The 14,759-nt window shown below is 30.4% G+C and overlaps 1 protein-coding gene across 3 annotated transcripts in view; it reads right to left on the minus strand.

The window, feature by feature from the left end:
- Positions 1-2,224: 2,224 nt before the first annotated feature.
- The window catches only part of LOC134701471 (mitogen-activated protein kinase-binding protein 1-like), a 64,791-nt gene continuing 52,256 nt past the window's right edge, over positions 2,225-14,759 (minus strand). Inside the window, exons 28-36 of one of the 3 annotated variants that reach the window (XM_063562624.1) lie at positions 13,572-13,628; positions 13,015-13,080; positions 11,024-11,089; positions 10,267-10,318; positions 5,902-7,468; positions 5,214-5,247; positions 4,427-4,477; positions 3,819-3,867; positions 2,225-2,592 (exon numbers count right to left, since the gene is read on the minus strand). In XM_063562624.1, coding sequence (XP_063418694.1) covers positions 2,585-2,592; positions 3,819-3,867; positions 4,427-4,477; positions 5,214-5,247; positions 5,902-7,468; positions 10,267-10,318; positions 11,024-11,089; positions 13,015-13,080; positions 13,572-13,628 — 1,950 coding nt within the window. In that variant the 3' untranslated portion in view covers positions 2,225-2,584. The remainder of the gene's footprint in view (positions 2,593-3,818; positions 3,868-4,426; positions 4,478-5,213; positions 5,248-5,901; positions 7,469-10,266; positions 10,319-11,023; positions 11,090-13,014; positions 13,081-13,571; positions 13,629-14,759) is intronic. The other 2 variants (XM_063562625.1, XM_063562626.1) reach the window with 2 other exon arrangements.

Here is a 14,759-nt window from a genome sequence, read left to right on the forward strand (position 1 = left end):
GATAGTATCAAGGTCATGCTAGAAATTCATGGACATAAGGTGATAAAAAATATGAATTTTAAAAACACATGAAAACTGGTTTCAACAAAAATTGTTACTCTTTTTTCAAAACAAAACAACTTTTTGTCATATTATTTCTTAAAATCTATGTTTAAAATTATGCTGCTTTAAATAGATGACACAGACTTGAATTTGAGGGTAGTAATTCTGTAATATTTACTTCAATATAAATATGAAACATTATAAATCAATGTATGTATTAAAAGTACTGAATCAATAAACATCTTTGGCAATTAAATTAAGCTGAACACTTTTCAGATTAAAACTGGATGCCCAAGGCATGCAGATATTTTCTATCAATATATCATATTTATACAAAATCACTTTTACACCCTTGAAACAAATATCTGTCACTTTTATCGTTCAAACAGATTACATAAAATAACCAATTCTCTCCATTTTAAATATATACAAAGAACACATCATTTACAAAACACACAAGCAGCACATATTTGGCACATATATTATATTTTATTGTCACTTATTTGAAATCAAGGGGAGAGGAGTGTAGTTGGAGTATAATGGTTCACTAACCCCATTTATCTCCCTTTAGTAAAAGAATAAAATTATTTACAATAGTTTCACAAACCTAATTTTGCACAAATGAGGTAATCAATTGCATGTTCAATAAGATAAGTTATTGTGGATTCATTCATTTAAAGGAATACCAATTGTATGTGGATTAGAAAAATTTGTATTTAGATTGATGTTTGTGTTTTATAAACAGCCTTCAATAAATTTGTAATTCTTTGAAAATGCAAATTTGGGGTCCAACTTTACCTAGTAAATCTAAGACAATTGGCATCCCACAAAGGATAATGAATCCACAGTACTGTGGATTCATTAATATTAGTTGGATACCAATTTTCGTGGCTTTTGTGGGTACAGAGGAATCACGAATTTCAATATTCAACGAATAATAGATTTCTAAAGGAATGTATATATACTTTACCAAAACCACGAAATTAAATATCCACGAGTATGCAAGTTTTCCTCAAACCACAAAAATTGGTACCCACGAAAATAAATGAATCCACATTATGTCATTTCTAACTACTATATATACATGCATTATGGGTAAAAGTCCTTTTTCATATTATTGATTTAGTTTTTAGATTTTATTATTTCTATAATAAAGGAATTACTTCCCTTGAGGGTGGACATTATTGTCCTTGTGCTATGTTTCGATTGGCTGTAAATCTCGTAAAAACACTTGAACACCTTTTCAGTTGGCTTCTGTCTAAATAATTGTAATTACAGAAACTAACAATGTAGGAATTTCTTACAAGACAACTTTATTTAAATCATGAACAGATCTATTTCCCTATTACTACGATTGGCAAGACAACAAATCATTTAAATATACATCATAATCTCATAAAATTCCCATTATTTACAAAAATATACAATATAAGTGTGCAATACACAACTGATTAAGGACATTTTATGTATTAGTTTTACAAAAACAATTCACTGGTACACATTGCAAACAAAAAATTCTGTAGTTGCCATTAATCTCTGGAATGTCGTTAGTGCAATCAATAAAAATTGTATCAAGCAAAAATTATTTGGCACATATAGGAAAATATAAAGAAAAATGGTCAATTAGGATATGAAAAAGCTGGAAACTACCAGCTTTCCTAGTAAAAGTTCATACTAGAATTGCCATAGAACTAGATAAAGTAAAAGTTCACACTAGAATTGACAGGGAACTGGATCAAAGAAAAAGCCTGCTCTCACCTTCATTTAGTTAACAGTAAGAGCATTTGTGAGGGTATGCATGGGGATTACAGAATAGAGAATAATCGGCCAAAAATTAAATAAATTAATATTGCCTTGACATTTGAAGATAAAAGAGATGAAGACCCCCTCCATCCCAGACCATCATTTGTCTTCAGTAGCATTTCATTTATTTTATGAATGTTATTCACAATCAATCTATTTTTACCTGATCTAAAGACGAAATGTGAAGTGAAAATAAATTGCTGTGAACTTCTTCTTATCTTTTCTTGACAAGAACATAACTTTAGATAGTATGCTTTGCATACAAATTTGTTTAAAGATACAAATCAAGTTTTCTCAAAGTTTTGAAGGCTCAAGCAATACTCAATAACCATCTTTGTAATTAACCACTGCAAAAAGGAAGCACAACAGGTAAAATCCAAGTTTGACCAACCTCCAAAAACTGAAAGCAAAATTGAAAAAAGGTTTTCCAAAAATCATTCATCATTTAATTTTAATTTTCTCTCCAAATAAGTATTGGTATTTTGGAAACGAATCAGACAGATACAGAATTAACTTTAAAAAATATTATTATATTTTCAGGACTAGGTATATGATAGTCTTTTAAAACAATCAATGCCTTGATTTACAAAAAGTCTTTTTTTATGATACTAGTATCTGCTGTATAAACTCGTTTTATATTTAGTGATAATCTCTCGGCATCTTTCTTTTCCATGGCAACCATCATCAGTGCTGGTCCTGGACAGTTGCATCCTTAAAAGTTGAATTTCTTGTTTCAGTTTCAATTATCTACCAAGAAATTTATAACTGATTAATGGTACATTAAATGAAATGAAGGATTCACCAAAAGTTAATCATCTTCCACAAGTAAACCATTTGAAGCAGTTACTGTAAACCTACATATTTTCGCAGATACTTTATTTCGCATTTAGCCCTTTTGATTCCATTTCGCTTTAATTTAATTTCGTGACTTTCTAATTTACTTGATGTAGTTTAATAAGGAAAGATCCAAATTTTACGTATTCGCAACGATTTAAATTTGCGTTATTTTTCGACTTGCAAAAGTCTTGAAATTAAATCGCAAAATTTAGTTGGTTTACAGTATTGTTAAATGTCAATGAATATCACTCAAATTAACTGTATACCATATTGTATAACCTTGACCCTGCCTAGGGTTAATATAGGCAGGACCAATATGTGTTTATATCCTTTGGTCTTCGGTGAATAGTAAGTAAAACCTTGACCCTGCCTAGGGTTAATATAGGCAGGACCAATATGTGATTATATCCTTTGGTTTTTGGTGAATATTTAGTATAACCTTGACCCTGTCTAGGGTTAATATACACAGGACCAATATTTGTTTATATCCTTTGGTCTTTGGTGAATAGTTAGTATAACCTTGACACTGTCTAGAGTTAATATAGACAGGACTGATATTTGTTTATATCCTTTGGTCTTTGGTAAATAGTTAGTATAACCTCGACCCTGCCTAGGGTTAATAAAGGCAGGGCCAATATTTATTTATATCCATCTGCCTCTGGTAAATAGTCATTATAACTTTGACCCTTCTTAGGGTTAATACAGATAGAACCAAAAATTGTTTATATCCTTTGGTCTCTGGTGAATAGTTAGTATAACCTTGACCCTACCAAAGGTTAATATAGGCAGAATCAACATTTGTTTATATCCTTTGGTCTATGGTGAAAAGTTAGTATTAACCTTGACCCTGCCTAGGGTTAATATAGGCAGGACCAATATTTGTTGATATCCTTTGGTCTTTGGTGAATATTTAGTATAACCTTGACCCTACCTAGGGTTACTATAGGCAGGACCAATATTTGTTTATATCTTTTGGTCTCTGGTGAATAGTTAGTATAATCTTGACTCTGCCTAGGGTTAATATGGTGAATAGTTATCTTATTGGCAACCATACCACATTTCCTTTTTAAGTTTTTAAGTATTTCTTTGCATCAAACACTCACTTCTTTCTACCATATATTATTCATATTATTTACCTATAAACTGTCTTATCTGAGCTTCTAAGTGGCCAATCCTTTCATCTTTCTGAAAATAAATAAAATGCATTCCAAGTAAATAAATATTTGATCACCAAAATATGTATTTTTGTTAAATATCAAATTTAATCTTAATTTATAGGAAAATCTTAGTCTAAAAATAAAAAATTCTCTTATTTTTGTGCTATTTTCACATTTCTCAGCAAATGATTTGTTGAAATTTGATTATGACGTCTAAATGTTTTGATTTCTTCTGTGTTTTTTTATTGTGATGTTATGAATAAAGGTGAAAATGCCTGATGACTTCGCATATAAAGAACACAAGTTTCTGAAAATCTTTGATAAAGAAGGATAAAAAGTATAATAGAAACAGATTCCGACACTATAACTGGTGTATTACTATATTTCTCCACTCTCGACAGTTAAATTTTAAATAATAAAATAGAACTGTCTTGAGTGGAACAATATCGTAATACTTGTTGCAGTGTAGGAATCTTTATATCCACGATATTGTTTTGAATCATTTTCTTCCTTTATTGATCATGAAAAATTGACTTTTTCTCAAATTTTCTTCCATCTTAAAAAAAATACTATAAGTGCAAACTTACCTTTTCTCCCTCCTCTTCTAAAAATGTTACCCTTTTTTCTAAACCTTGAACCTATAATAAAAATGCAATTTAATACAACAAGAATAACAATTGTCCAATAAATTAAATCTGAATTTTATAAACTTTGATATTTTCAACATTTTCAACTTCAAAATGCACTATAATTTTCTTAGTAATATAATAAAAAGTGTTTGCATGATCTGTCACATACTTAATGTAAAATATAATTTTTCTTCAAGGGAACTTTCAATTTTGTCATCATCATTCAAATATTCACTAAAACTTTGTGACAGACTAAATAATGGACAAACGGACAAACAGGAATCTGGTGTTCAGTGGTTGTCGTCTGTTTATGTGTTTCTCGTTTTTATAAAGATTAGACTATTGGTTTTCCAGTTTGAATGGTTTAACACAAGTAATTTTTGGGGCTCTTTATAGCTTGCTGTTCAGTGTGAGCCAAATCTCTGTGTTGGTGGCCCTGTGTTGAAGGCCATACCTAAAATGGTTTCTTTTATAAATTGTTATTTGGATGGAGAGTTGTCTCTTCGACACTCAAACCACATCTTCCTATATCTAAACAGACCAGGAAACATATATCAAAGGTGGAGCACAATTAGGTCAGCGTAGAAAATAGAAAACTTTAAAGACGTAATTGAAATAAAGTCTGCAATATTGAACAAAATATTAAAAAAATAGTATTTAAAGTCCTAAGACAAGACAGAGGATACCTGTTTTGTTTTGTTAATTAATTTTATTTTTAAAATTCTATATATAACACAAATCCTACCTTTTTCAAGATTTCTACAAGGTCAATGGATTTCCTGAAAAATAAAAATGAGTGATGTTATGCTGAGTTCACACTTAATTCGAATTCGATTCGCATTACCTAATTCGAATTAGTTTAATTTGCATTCAAACATGCAACGTCCCAAAGTCATTTCTAATTTGAATTACAGTGCGTGTCAAATTCGCATTACTGTCCTAACGACGTTTACTTTTAATTCGTATAAATAAAAACATATTTCAAATGAGAATTAGTTAACTCAAATTAGCCAATTCGGATCAATTCTAATTAAAAAAGAAGAGTGTATGAACGTGATTAGCGAATTCAATTCACATTCGATTTGAATTCAATTCGAATTAAATGTACATGTGAACGAGGCATAGATTTCTAACATAAGGAGTTTTCTTAAAATAAAACATTAAGCCAACATCAATCAATCATCAATCTTAAAATAAGATTGACCTCATAACTTTGTAAAACGAATAACATCATGGTAAATGATACATAAGAACACTTTTTTTCCAATGAAAAATTCAAAGATATGTTTCTTTTTCAATTTTCTTTCTTCAAAATCTAGCTCACAGTTCTATCTTTATTTCTCCATTTATAAGCCTTACATACCTTTTTATACTCAAAAAGACACAATTCATGAAAATCTATTTTAAAATCTATGTTGTAGAAACATTCTTACTCTGATATGGTAATAGTTGATTCTGTTTTATCTGAGATCTCATCGCTACAACTAGGTGGACTAAGGGCTTCACTTGATGAAAACATCTTAGCTGCTGTGTCGGAATCCAAACTGGAACCAATTCCAGACGAATTAGGTGGACTCAGATTTAAGCCTGCTGGCTGACTCAAATTTGTTGAGTCTGAATGACTGTTAGATACTGTTTTTGTTTGATGTTTTGTAGAAGAATTTAGGTTAATTTTAGTAGAACTAGTAATCCGTGGACTAGAACATCTGGGAGACGAACCATCAGACCGAGGAGAAGAATGAGCATTTAACATGGCAATACGTTCACGTACACCTAAAGAAATGTCCTCCTCCGATAGTCCTGTATTGGAATCTTTTGATGAATTAATAGCACTATTGTCTTTGGAATGGGATGAAGAATTAGCAGGAATATTGTCTTGAGAATCAGCAGAATTATTAAATTTCAATTGTCTTGGTGAACTATCCCTTTCTGGAATTTCATAAGGACTAGCATCTAAATCGGTTAAATTCTGAAAAGCTTGATCAATTATACTCTTTCTCCTTAGTTCTGACACTGTTGTTTCTATTTCAGTAGCTATACCCACTAATTTGGGATCACTTAAATGATCCTGATTTGAGGAAAATTCTGGATATGTTGAAGAATTGGAATGTGAAGGGAATTTAGAGTTAGAACGAGTCTTTCGAATGTTGTCAGCAGTAACATCAGTTTCTTTTGATTTTTTATCTTCCAATATACCAGACTTGCCCATGAGTATACTTTTAGCCTGGTCTAAAGTCAAATCATTAGAGTTCTGTCTTTTAGCCATAGTTGCTCTTTTTAAGAAAATATCCTGTTTTGCATTTTTAGGTTGTTCTTTTAATTTAGATGGCAATGTTTGAGGAGGTGGCATTAAGTCTTTATCATTTTTCGAATATTTTGATTTTGCCGCTTCTTTTGGTGGATTAGCAGGCAATGACAACCTGCCACTACCTTTCAACACACTGCCTTCACCACGAGAGGATGATGAGGACCTTGGAGGTCGTTTAGGTGTTCCTGTAGAGTATCTTGAAGGTGGCGTGTCTATATCTAACAAATCAGGTGTACTACTAGACAAATTTAGACGTGCAGACGACAAAAGATTTGATTTACTCCCCCTTGATTCCACATCAATATCCATCAAATTAGGGGATGATGCATGAAATCCTTTTTTCTTTATAAAATTACTCCTCCTTTTGGCAACTGGTCCCTTTGATTTTGAAGTGTCTGAACTATCAGATAATTCAATACTTTTAGGGGTGTTTATAATATTTGAAGATGATGGTGTTTTGCTTATTTTGGCTTTCGAACTTTCAGTCTTTTTCATGTAACGATGAGTACTGGGTCCACTTTGTGATTGAGATCTCAGTTCACGCTTAGGTGTTTCATTCAGTGTTTTAGAACTTTCTGATCTTCCTAAGCGTAGGGTAGATGGTCTTGATGACCTCTTGTCAGATTTCGTGCTTCGCCCAGAGCTGGACGTTTCACTTCCTGTTTCTGAATCTCTATCCCAAGCTGGAGATCCTGAAAAACGAGGAAGGAAATCTTTAAAATAAGACTTTTCTAAGCATCAACAAATTATCTATCAAGATATATGAATTTAATATAAAAAATTTATCATAAAGGTAACAAAATGTTTAACTTTTGACGAAAATTAATTGTTGCTAGATTCATGCATTTACAGCCTTGTCGATGTCTAACAAATGGTCAATAGCATCTCAAGACTAAAACTGGCAATGATGAGTAATCTGTTTGTGTCCCTTATTTTTTGTTTTTCATTTGCATTAAACTATACTATAATTGTGATTTCCAAATTGGTTTCAATAAATTGTGTAGTTAGAATTTCAGTATGATATACTTTGGACAATGTTTAAAATAAATTTGAACTGATTGTTGTTTTGTGCCACAATTCTACAGTATTTGGTACCAGTGTGCAACCTGCATCTTCAAAAAAAATCTTGAAATAGAAGATTTCAGAAGTATTCAATAAAATCTATTATTATTTTTGAAAATATTCATTTTATTTTAAAATGTTTAACTTATAATGTCAATGAATTATGAGTGCATTTTTATATTTTGAATATATGCTTTTAAAAATAAAATATCCTTCACCGCGTGTCTAGCACACTGAAAAGTTGGAAGCAGAACTATTCTATGAATAAATATAATATAAAGTGAAGATTGTTTTTTACTAAGAAATTAATATATATATTATTCCTATATACAGATTTTATAATAATAAATGTATTAGAAAGAAGAACATGGTAAAACAGGATGATTCTTACTGGAAAAAAATTAATAAAACAAATCAGCTATTTACAACATCTATTTATAAATTTGTGACTATTACTGAACACTAAATGCTCAACATTAATTATGGGTACAATATGTCTTCTTAAGCAGACATGGAAAATGCTAAAACTATTGGTAACAAATAAAAAACACTAACATTGAAACTCAATAACAATTTGTGCTAAACAACCCTTTTCTCAAAGCTGAAAGTTGTTAAGACCACATGAAATTAAATCTTTGAATCTTATCCTCATTTTCAAAAAAACAAAAAATTAGATAGGATTCTTTTTTAAAAACTTTTGGTTGATTTTCACCAAAATATTTAAGAAGTTACATATGAATGAAATAAAGCATCCAGTGGCAGATTCGGGTGGAGGATTCCAGGGGTTGGAACCCCCTTTTTTTTGGACGATCAATGCATTTGGTTGGAGACATATAGTTGGAACCCCCCCCTTTTGTCCTGGATTGGGAATCCACCCTTTTTAAAATGGCTGGATCCGCCCCTGGTATCAATTGGAAGGGAGGAGAGAATCTTAAATTAATGACATGTGGCCTAATGCTAAAAATATGCTGAAATGCTATAACATTGCATGTACACATACACAAGTACTACATAAAATACATCAAAGATGTTAGATATATATATATATTTGATAATAGGTATTATAAAAAATCTGGGTAATGTTGCCAATCGCAAATCTTTCTTTTTGTCTGAATAACATCTGCAACAAATGCAAACATAACAATTTTCCATTAGTAGAAGCCTAACTTCAATGCTTTACTAGCTATGTGTTAATTATTGAACAGGGGACAAGTTCAAACTTTCGAACTGTTTCCATGCGTCGGCAACTTTACCCCTGTGAAGTCTACTAATAAAAGCAGGTGTTGGAATCTGACTACGCCACTGTGGTCTGTGTGTGCCAGAAGGCAAGATATTTTTACCGATGCTTTTTCTGATAGGCGTGCTAGGCGTGGATCTACTTTTGAATGGAGGCATTTTCTCTTCTAAGATTGGTTGCTTTGGCAGGTCAAAGTTTGACCAACTCATGCGTAAAGTGTTTGGTGTTCTTGGGCCTTAAATGCAATTGAAATATTATAGCACTAGCATATATATATATATATGTTTATTATCATTTCTATGAAAAATTCATGTTTCCTTATATGGCCAGACATGCATCATTGCCTACAGCATGCCTAACTTAGCAATTATATTTCAAAGTCATATTCCACTATTATAAAATGATATGTGGTGACCTGCACCTTCCATATAAAAATATATGGTTATGGCTTGTGAAATGACATTAAATTTTGATTATGTAATGGCTAAAAACTGACAGCTATTAAAATCTAAGCATTTCATAAAGCAGTCTTTATTTAAGTGAATTTGCTTGAAAAGAGTTTGTTTAGAAGGCATTTATGGCAAAACTATATATTTGACAAGTTTGAAAAAATATTTCGAAGAAGTAATGTTTCTGTAAAAGTCCTTTTAGTCTAAATATTGGAAAAGAAATCTTCAGATTTTTAGTACCATCCCAATAAATGTTCAAAAAAAGAGAAAAAGAGCAATACATCTTAAATATGTGTATAATTTATAATGGTGCCAAAAAGGAATTTGTGAAGGGTAATTTTATAGAAAAGTGATTTTTTAGAAATGGAGAATGCAACTTATTATAAACTGTAACATAGGTTTTATTCCTTGTGAACCTATTTTTGTTGTCCTAGTTGAACATGTCTTAATAAAGTTTTAAAAAAGACTCATGATTACAAAGGTTCAGTTTGAAACTAAACCATATTTTATTGAGGGCTTGAATGCCACAATTTAAGACAGTAATTATTATGAATAATAAATCTACTGTATACTAATCTATATACTTCCCCTAAATACTGATTGTAAAAAATCTTGTACTAATTTTAAGTGTTAAATCATGTAAGTATAAAATTTATAGATGAAAAACTACTACCTCATTACAATACACAAATGTCCTCATTATAAATTGTCTAAGATAAAAATAAATCAAAGTTTTTCTTACGTTTATGAGTGTCCTCTTCCTTTGGCAAAAAGCTATTGGTCACTTTTGAATCCTAAATTATAAAAAAAAAAATATAAATATAAGATAATTCCATTTCCCTTTTCTTACAAAATTCTGCAGGGTTTATGCAGCAGTTTTGGTATAGAAATTGTGTATTGAATAGTGTGGAGAATCTAGGACTTTTTTATTTTGGCTACCTGAAACTGTTTTATTTGGGTAAAATTCATTTCAGCAGCTAATATTTCTAGTTACTGGGGATCTCTTCCTATATTAAGGTATACACAGGTGTAATGCTAGTACATTTTACTTTTTTTGTAGTGTCACGTTTACCAATGGGTGCAATTACACAGAAGTAATATAATAATAGGTAGAAATTTATATGTCCAATGGTTCAATTATGTTCATCTTTTGTAAACATTTCTTTAAAAACTGTGTACTATCAGGAATAACTATCCTTTTATCTAATAAATTAGATTGTCCCATAATGTTAATGTCTAAATAAGATGTCAGGAAAAATGGTAAATATATACATAAAAATGTTGTGATTTTCCTTTGAAATATTTAAATGGGTAGGAATTTTCGCATAAATCAATATATGAATGGGGTAGGTTTATAAAACCTCAGCCAGACATCTCTACCCAAACCAAAGTTTGTATGTTGGGACCCACCCACCCCACAGATATATGAATTTACCCAAATCAAAAGTGTGTATGTTGGGACCCACCCACCCCACAGATATATGAATTTGAGAACTTACATGACAAGGTGATGACAGGGCACTCTCCACATGTTCTGATTCTGGACTTTCATCCTTCCATGCCATCTATATCATAAAACACATCAATATATTAAATAAAGCAATAGTCATTTTTACAAATTTAGTTTAAATTGACCCTGTAATTAAAAAAAATAAATCTAATTTTTAGTTGTCTCCCTTAGAAGGGACATGAATTTGACAATGGATACTTAGTAAAAGATCAAATTCATGTGTCTAGCCTTGATAATAAATTTTGAAGTAAATATTAAGTTTTATAAATCTTTCAATTACATTCCATTTTTTGTTGTGATACCAGTAGTTATTTGTTCACTATAAATTGGTTAAAACCATGATATACCACTTTCAACTTATCAAACTTTACATGGGTAGAAGCCAATACTTTCCAGTATAGAACCAGTTTAAGAATGACACAGGGAAGTAATTTTTGTGTTAGAAGCATTCCATATTCACAATTTACCATGTTAACCATTCTCTACAATGTTTTTTTTCTTTCAATGTTGTTACCAAAAGTCCTCTAGATTTTGAATCAACTGACAAAAACTACATCTACCTAAAGAGATTACCAGCTGGCTAAATTCTGGTTCTTTAATTTTCTCAATTTTAATTTTACTCATGATTTTACAAGGTTTATAGAGTAGAAAGAGAAAAAGATTTGAAATGTATTTATCATCTTTTTTCTGAAAAGGTGTTATTTGTGGAAAGGAAGTCATTAATATGTAATCTACATCTATATTAAAAGATCCCATTTTCAATTTTTTTTCATTACCTGTACTATTTTAACTTTGAGCAATTTTCCCTCCTGAAACAGATCTTTCAATATATCATATCTATCTATTTGTTATCACCATTTACTTTTACAAGATGATAATTTAAAATTCTAATGCAATTTGGATGTAACAATTTTTTTCATTGGCTTAAAGTTGTCATCAAATCCACAGGGACCCACCGTTTTTAATTGATTGAATCAACTAATGTTCGACTACTACTAATACAACTCTTCAACTACAGTACTGTTTTTCCTCAAATATGTATTTCAAATTCAAGTTACTATTTTACATATGTCCAATTGGGCAGTTTTTCACACTAAATTATCAAACCTGGTCTTTTTCTGAATATTTCAATAACCTTATTTTGTTACTCAACTATGCTAAAGTTTGCTTATCTTAAAGCTTGCTATTGACAATTTAGAATGTAAGGCAGTTCAAAGAATGATGAGAACAAAACATATGAATTATTGCATTCTTACAATGACGACTTAAACCAGAACCTTTAATTGTAACACTTCCTGAAACTTATTCTACTAAGAATATTCTATTCAAACACTTTATCAAAATAATACTGCATGAAAAAAAAATATATATCATAATTTGTTAAATTAAAATGTTTATTCAAAAGCACATGCAAAATAAGAACATTATTAGAGCAATACTACATGCATTGTAATTTCAAAAAGTTAACAGTGAAAACGTGTACAAAAAATAACAATAATATTTTTATATTAAAATCAAATTCTTTAGAAAAGCTGGTTAAAGTTTTACTGTAAGCTATACACAGAATATAGGAATGAAACTGTTACGTCTCAGTTCATAACAACAATTGATGCTACAGGATATATCCATCAAGTTTTACAAAATAACCTATCAGATCATTGACAAAATTTCAATAGCGATGTCTACCAAATCACGCAATAGAACTTAAACACTATATCATATGCTAGTAGGGTGAACAAGTTCATCAGTTTTGCAGATCTAACAAGGTCCTGTTAGGCTACAGTAATTTAAAACAACTTGACCCTAAGGCTAGTCGCAACCACATTTGCAACTTTTTAATAGCTTCTTTAATATCAATAATAAGTTATAAAAACACTATTTCTGTAAAAATAAGCTTCTGATCATGCTCTAAGACAAGTCATCTACAGTAAATGATTTATTTATAGAACAAATGAAACAGATGATTCTACTTTCACTTACAGCTTCAATTTTCTTCCTGGTTTCATCAACAGTACGAGCCATTTCAGATTTTCTTCTTTGAAAAGACTATAAATAAACATATGTTCAGTCTTGAATTTTTATACATGATTAAATAAAATTGAACTTTTAATTTTCTTAAGCTGAAATATTCACTTTAACAAATGTAAATAAATTTTAGTATACAAGTTTAATAATGTGAATTATCCTACAATTCATATCAGTTTACTACTATGTTTTAAATACTTATAAAGGGAAAATAATTTGTGGTAAACTACAAAACATCTGTTGTCCAGGAAACCTCTAAAATAAAAAAATAAATATTATAACTTGGATAAAAGACTGCAAAATAAACAGGTTTCCGTAAACTATATACAAGCCATTCCAAAAAAAGAAGAAAAAAAGTTGAACAGAAAGTGTGGTACAGACACAAACCATGTGAACAACAGATATAAACTACTACATGAATCGAAGACAAACAAAAAAGGTGGTGCTCCTCCATTGGAGGACCATATAATATCCCACAATATGAAAACAAAACATAACTCCCTTTCCAATACCTTTGGCCTTTTTATCTGAAAGGTTTCCTTAAAGGCTTTTAGTTCAGATAACATGTGCTGAAAACAAAATTTTTGACCTTTAAACTCATATATTTCATTTGTCTTTATGATAATTTCAATATCATAACTTCGTTTATTATTTTGTTTTATGCCTTCACAAAGAGGCCCTGCATGGGGGAACATGGTAATCCCAAAATATTCAGAACAGTAACCACAGTCAATATGGACTATTTGCATAATGGTGATCCAAAATAGAAGTTCAATTCAGGTACTTGTCAGAAATCAGATATCAAGAACTATAGTTTGGACCCCCATGCAGAGTCTCACAAAATTAATCAATTGTACACTCATATAAATAGCTGTAAGAATACAACATATAATCAATGTTATGGTTTTAATAAAAGCTATTACTGAAATATTTTGAAATGCCTTATTTGTGATATCAAGGTTAAATATGTGACTCAAAATACAGACTTTTCTGATAATAATTATCAGGGATTGAACTTAAGACTTTGGCAATTGTAGTCCACATATATAGTCCGATACAAGAAAAGCAGAAATTTAAGTAGCCCACACAAAATTTTAGGGGCCATTGACAAAAAAGGGCCCCTGCTTATTCTAACTGAGGTCCTAAGTTACCAGTATTTTTTTCTGATAGAATGCTTTGTTCTCTTTACATGAGGTAATGTTACCAAAATGTTCTCACATTGAACTCAAAGATAAATAAAGTAATTTGTCAAACTAAAAGCTTATTTCCACAAGACTTTTGGATCTTTGGGTACAGATTTTATTACACGTTCCAAAAAAAATTATATTAATCTCAGTTTATAGCCTTGCTAACTGATATTTATTGGGGTAATCATAAATGTATCTAGCCTTTTTAAGTTTCTAAAAGGAGAGTTCTGTGGTTTATACCTGAGGAAATAGAGTAAATATTCACAAAGTTTTTGGATGTTTCTAAAATCTCTTAATGAAGAGAGACTCTGGTTAAATAATGCTTCTTTCTTCACAAAACACCCTGGAATTACAAATCTTGTTTCATGGCCTCTTTCTAAATGAGAAATTAAAAGCTTCTCCCAAAATAATCTCACTTTGATCATAAATTTTATTGTTCCTAGCATCTGAAGTCTAAATAATAAGACACTTTTTGCATATGTTTTGAACGTGGCATGCAATATTTAGTGAAGT

The sequence above is a fragment of the Mytilus trossulus genome, unplaced genomic scaffold, assembly GCF_036588685.1.
Source record: "Mytilus trossulus isolate FHL-02 unplaced genomic scaffold, PNRI_Mtr1.1.1.hap1 h1tg000244l__unscaffolded, whole genome shotgun sequence".
NCBI lineage: Eukaryota > Metazoa > Mollusca > Bivalvia > Mytilida > Mytilidae > Mytilus > Mytilus trossulus.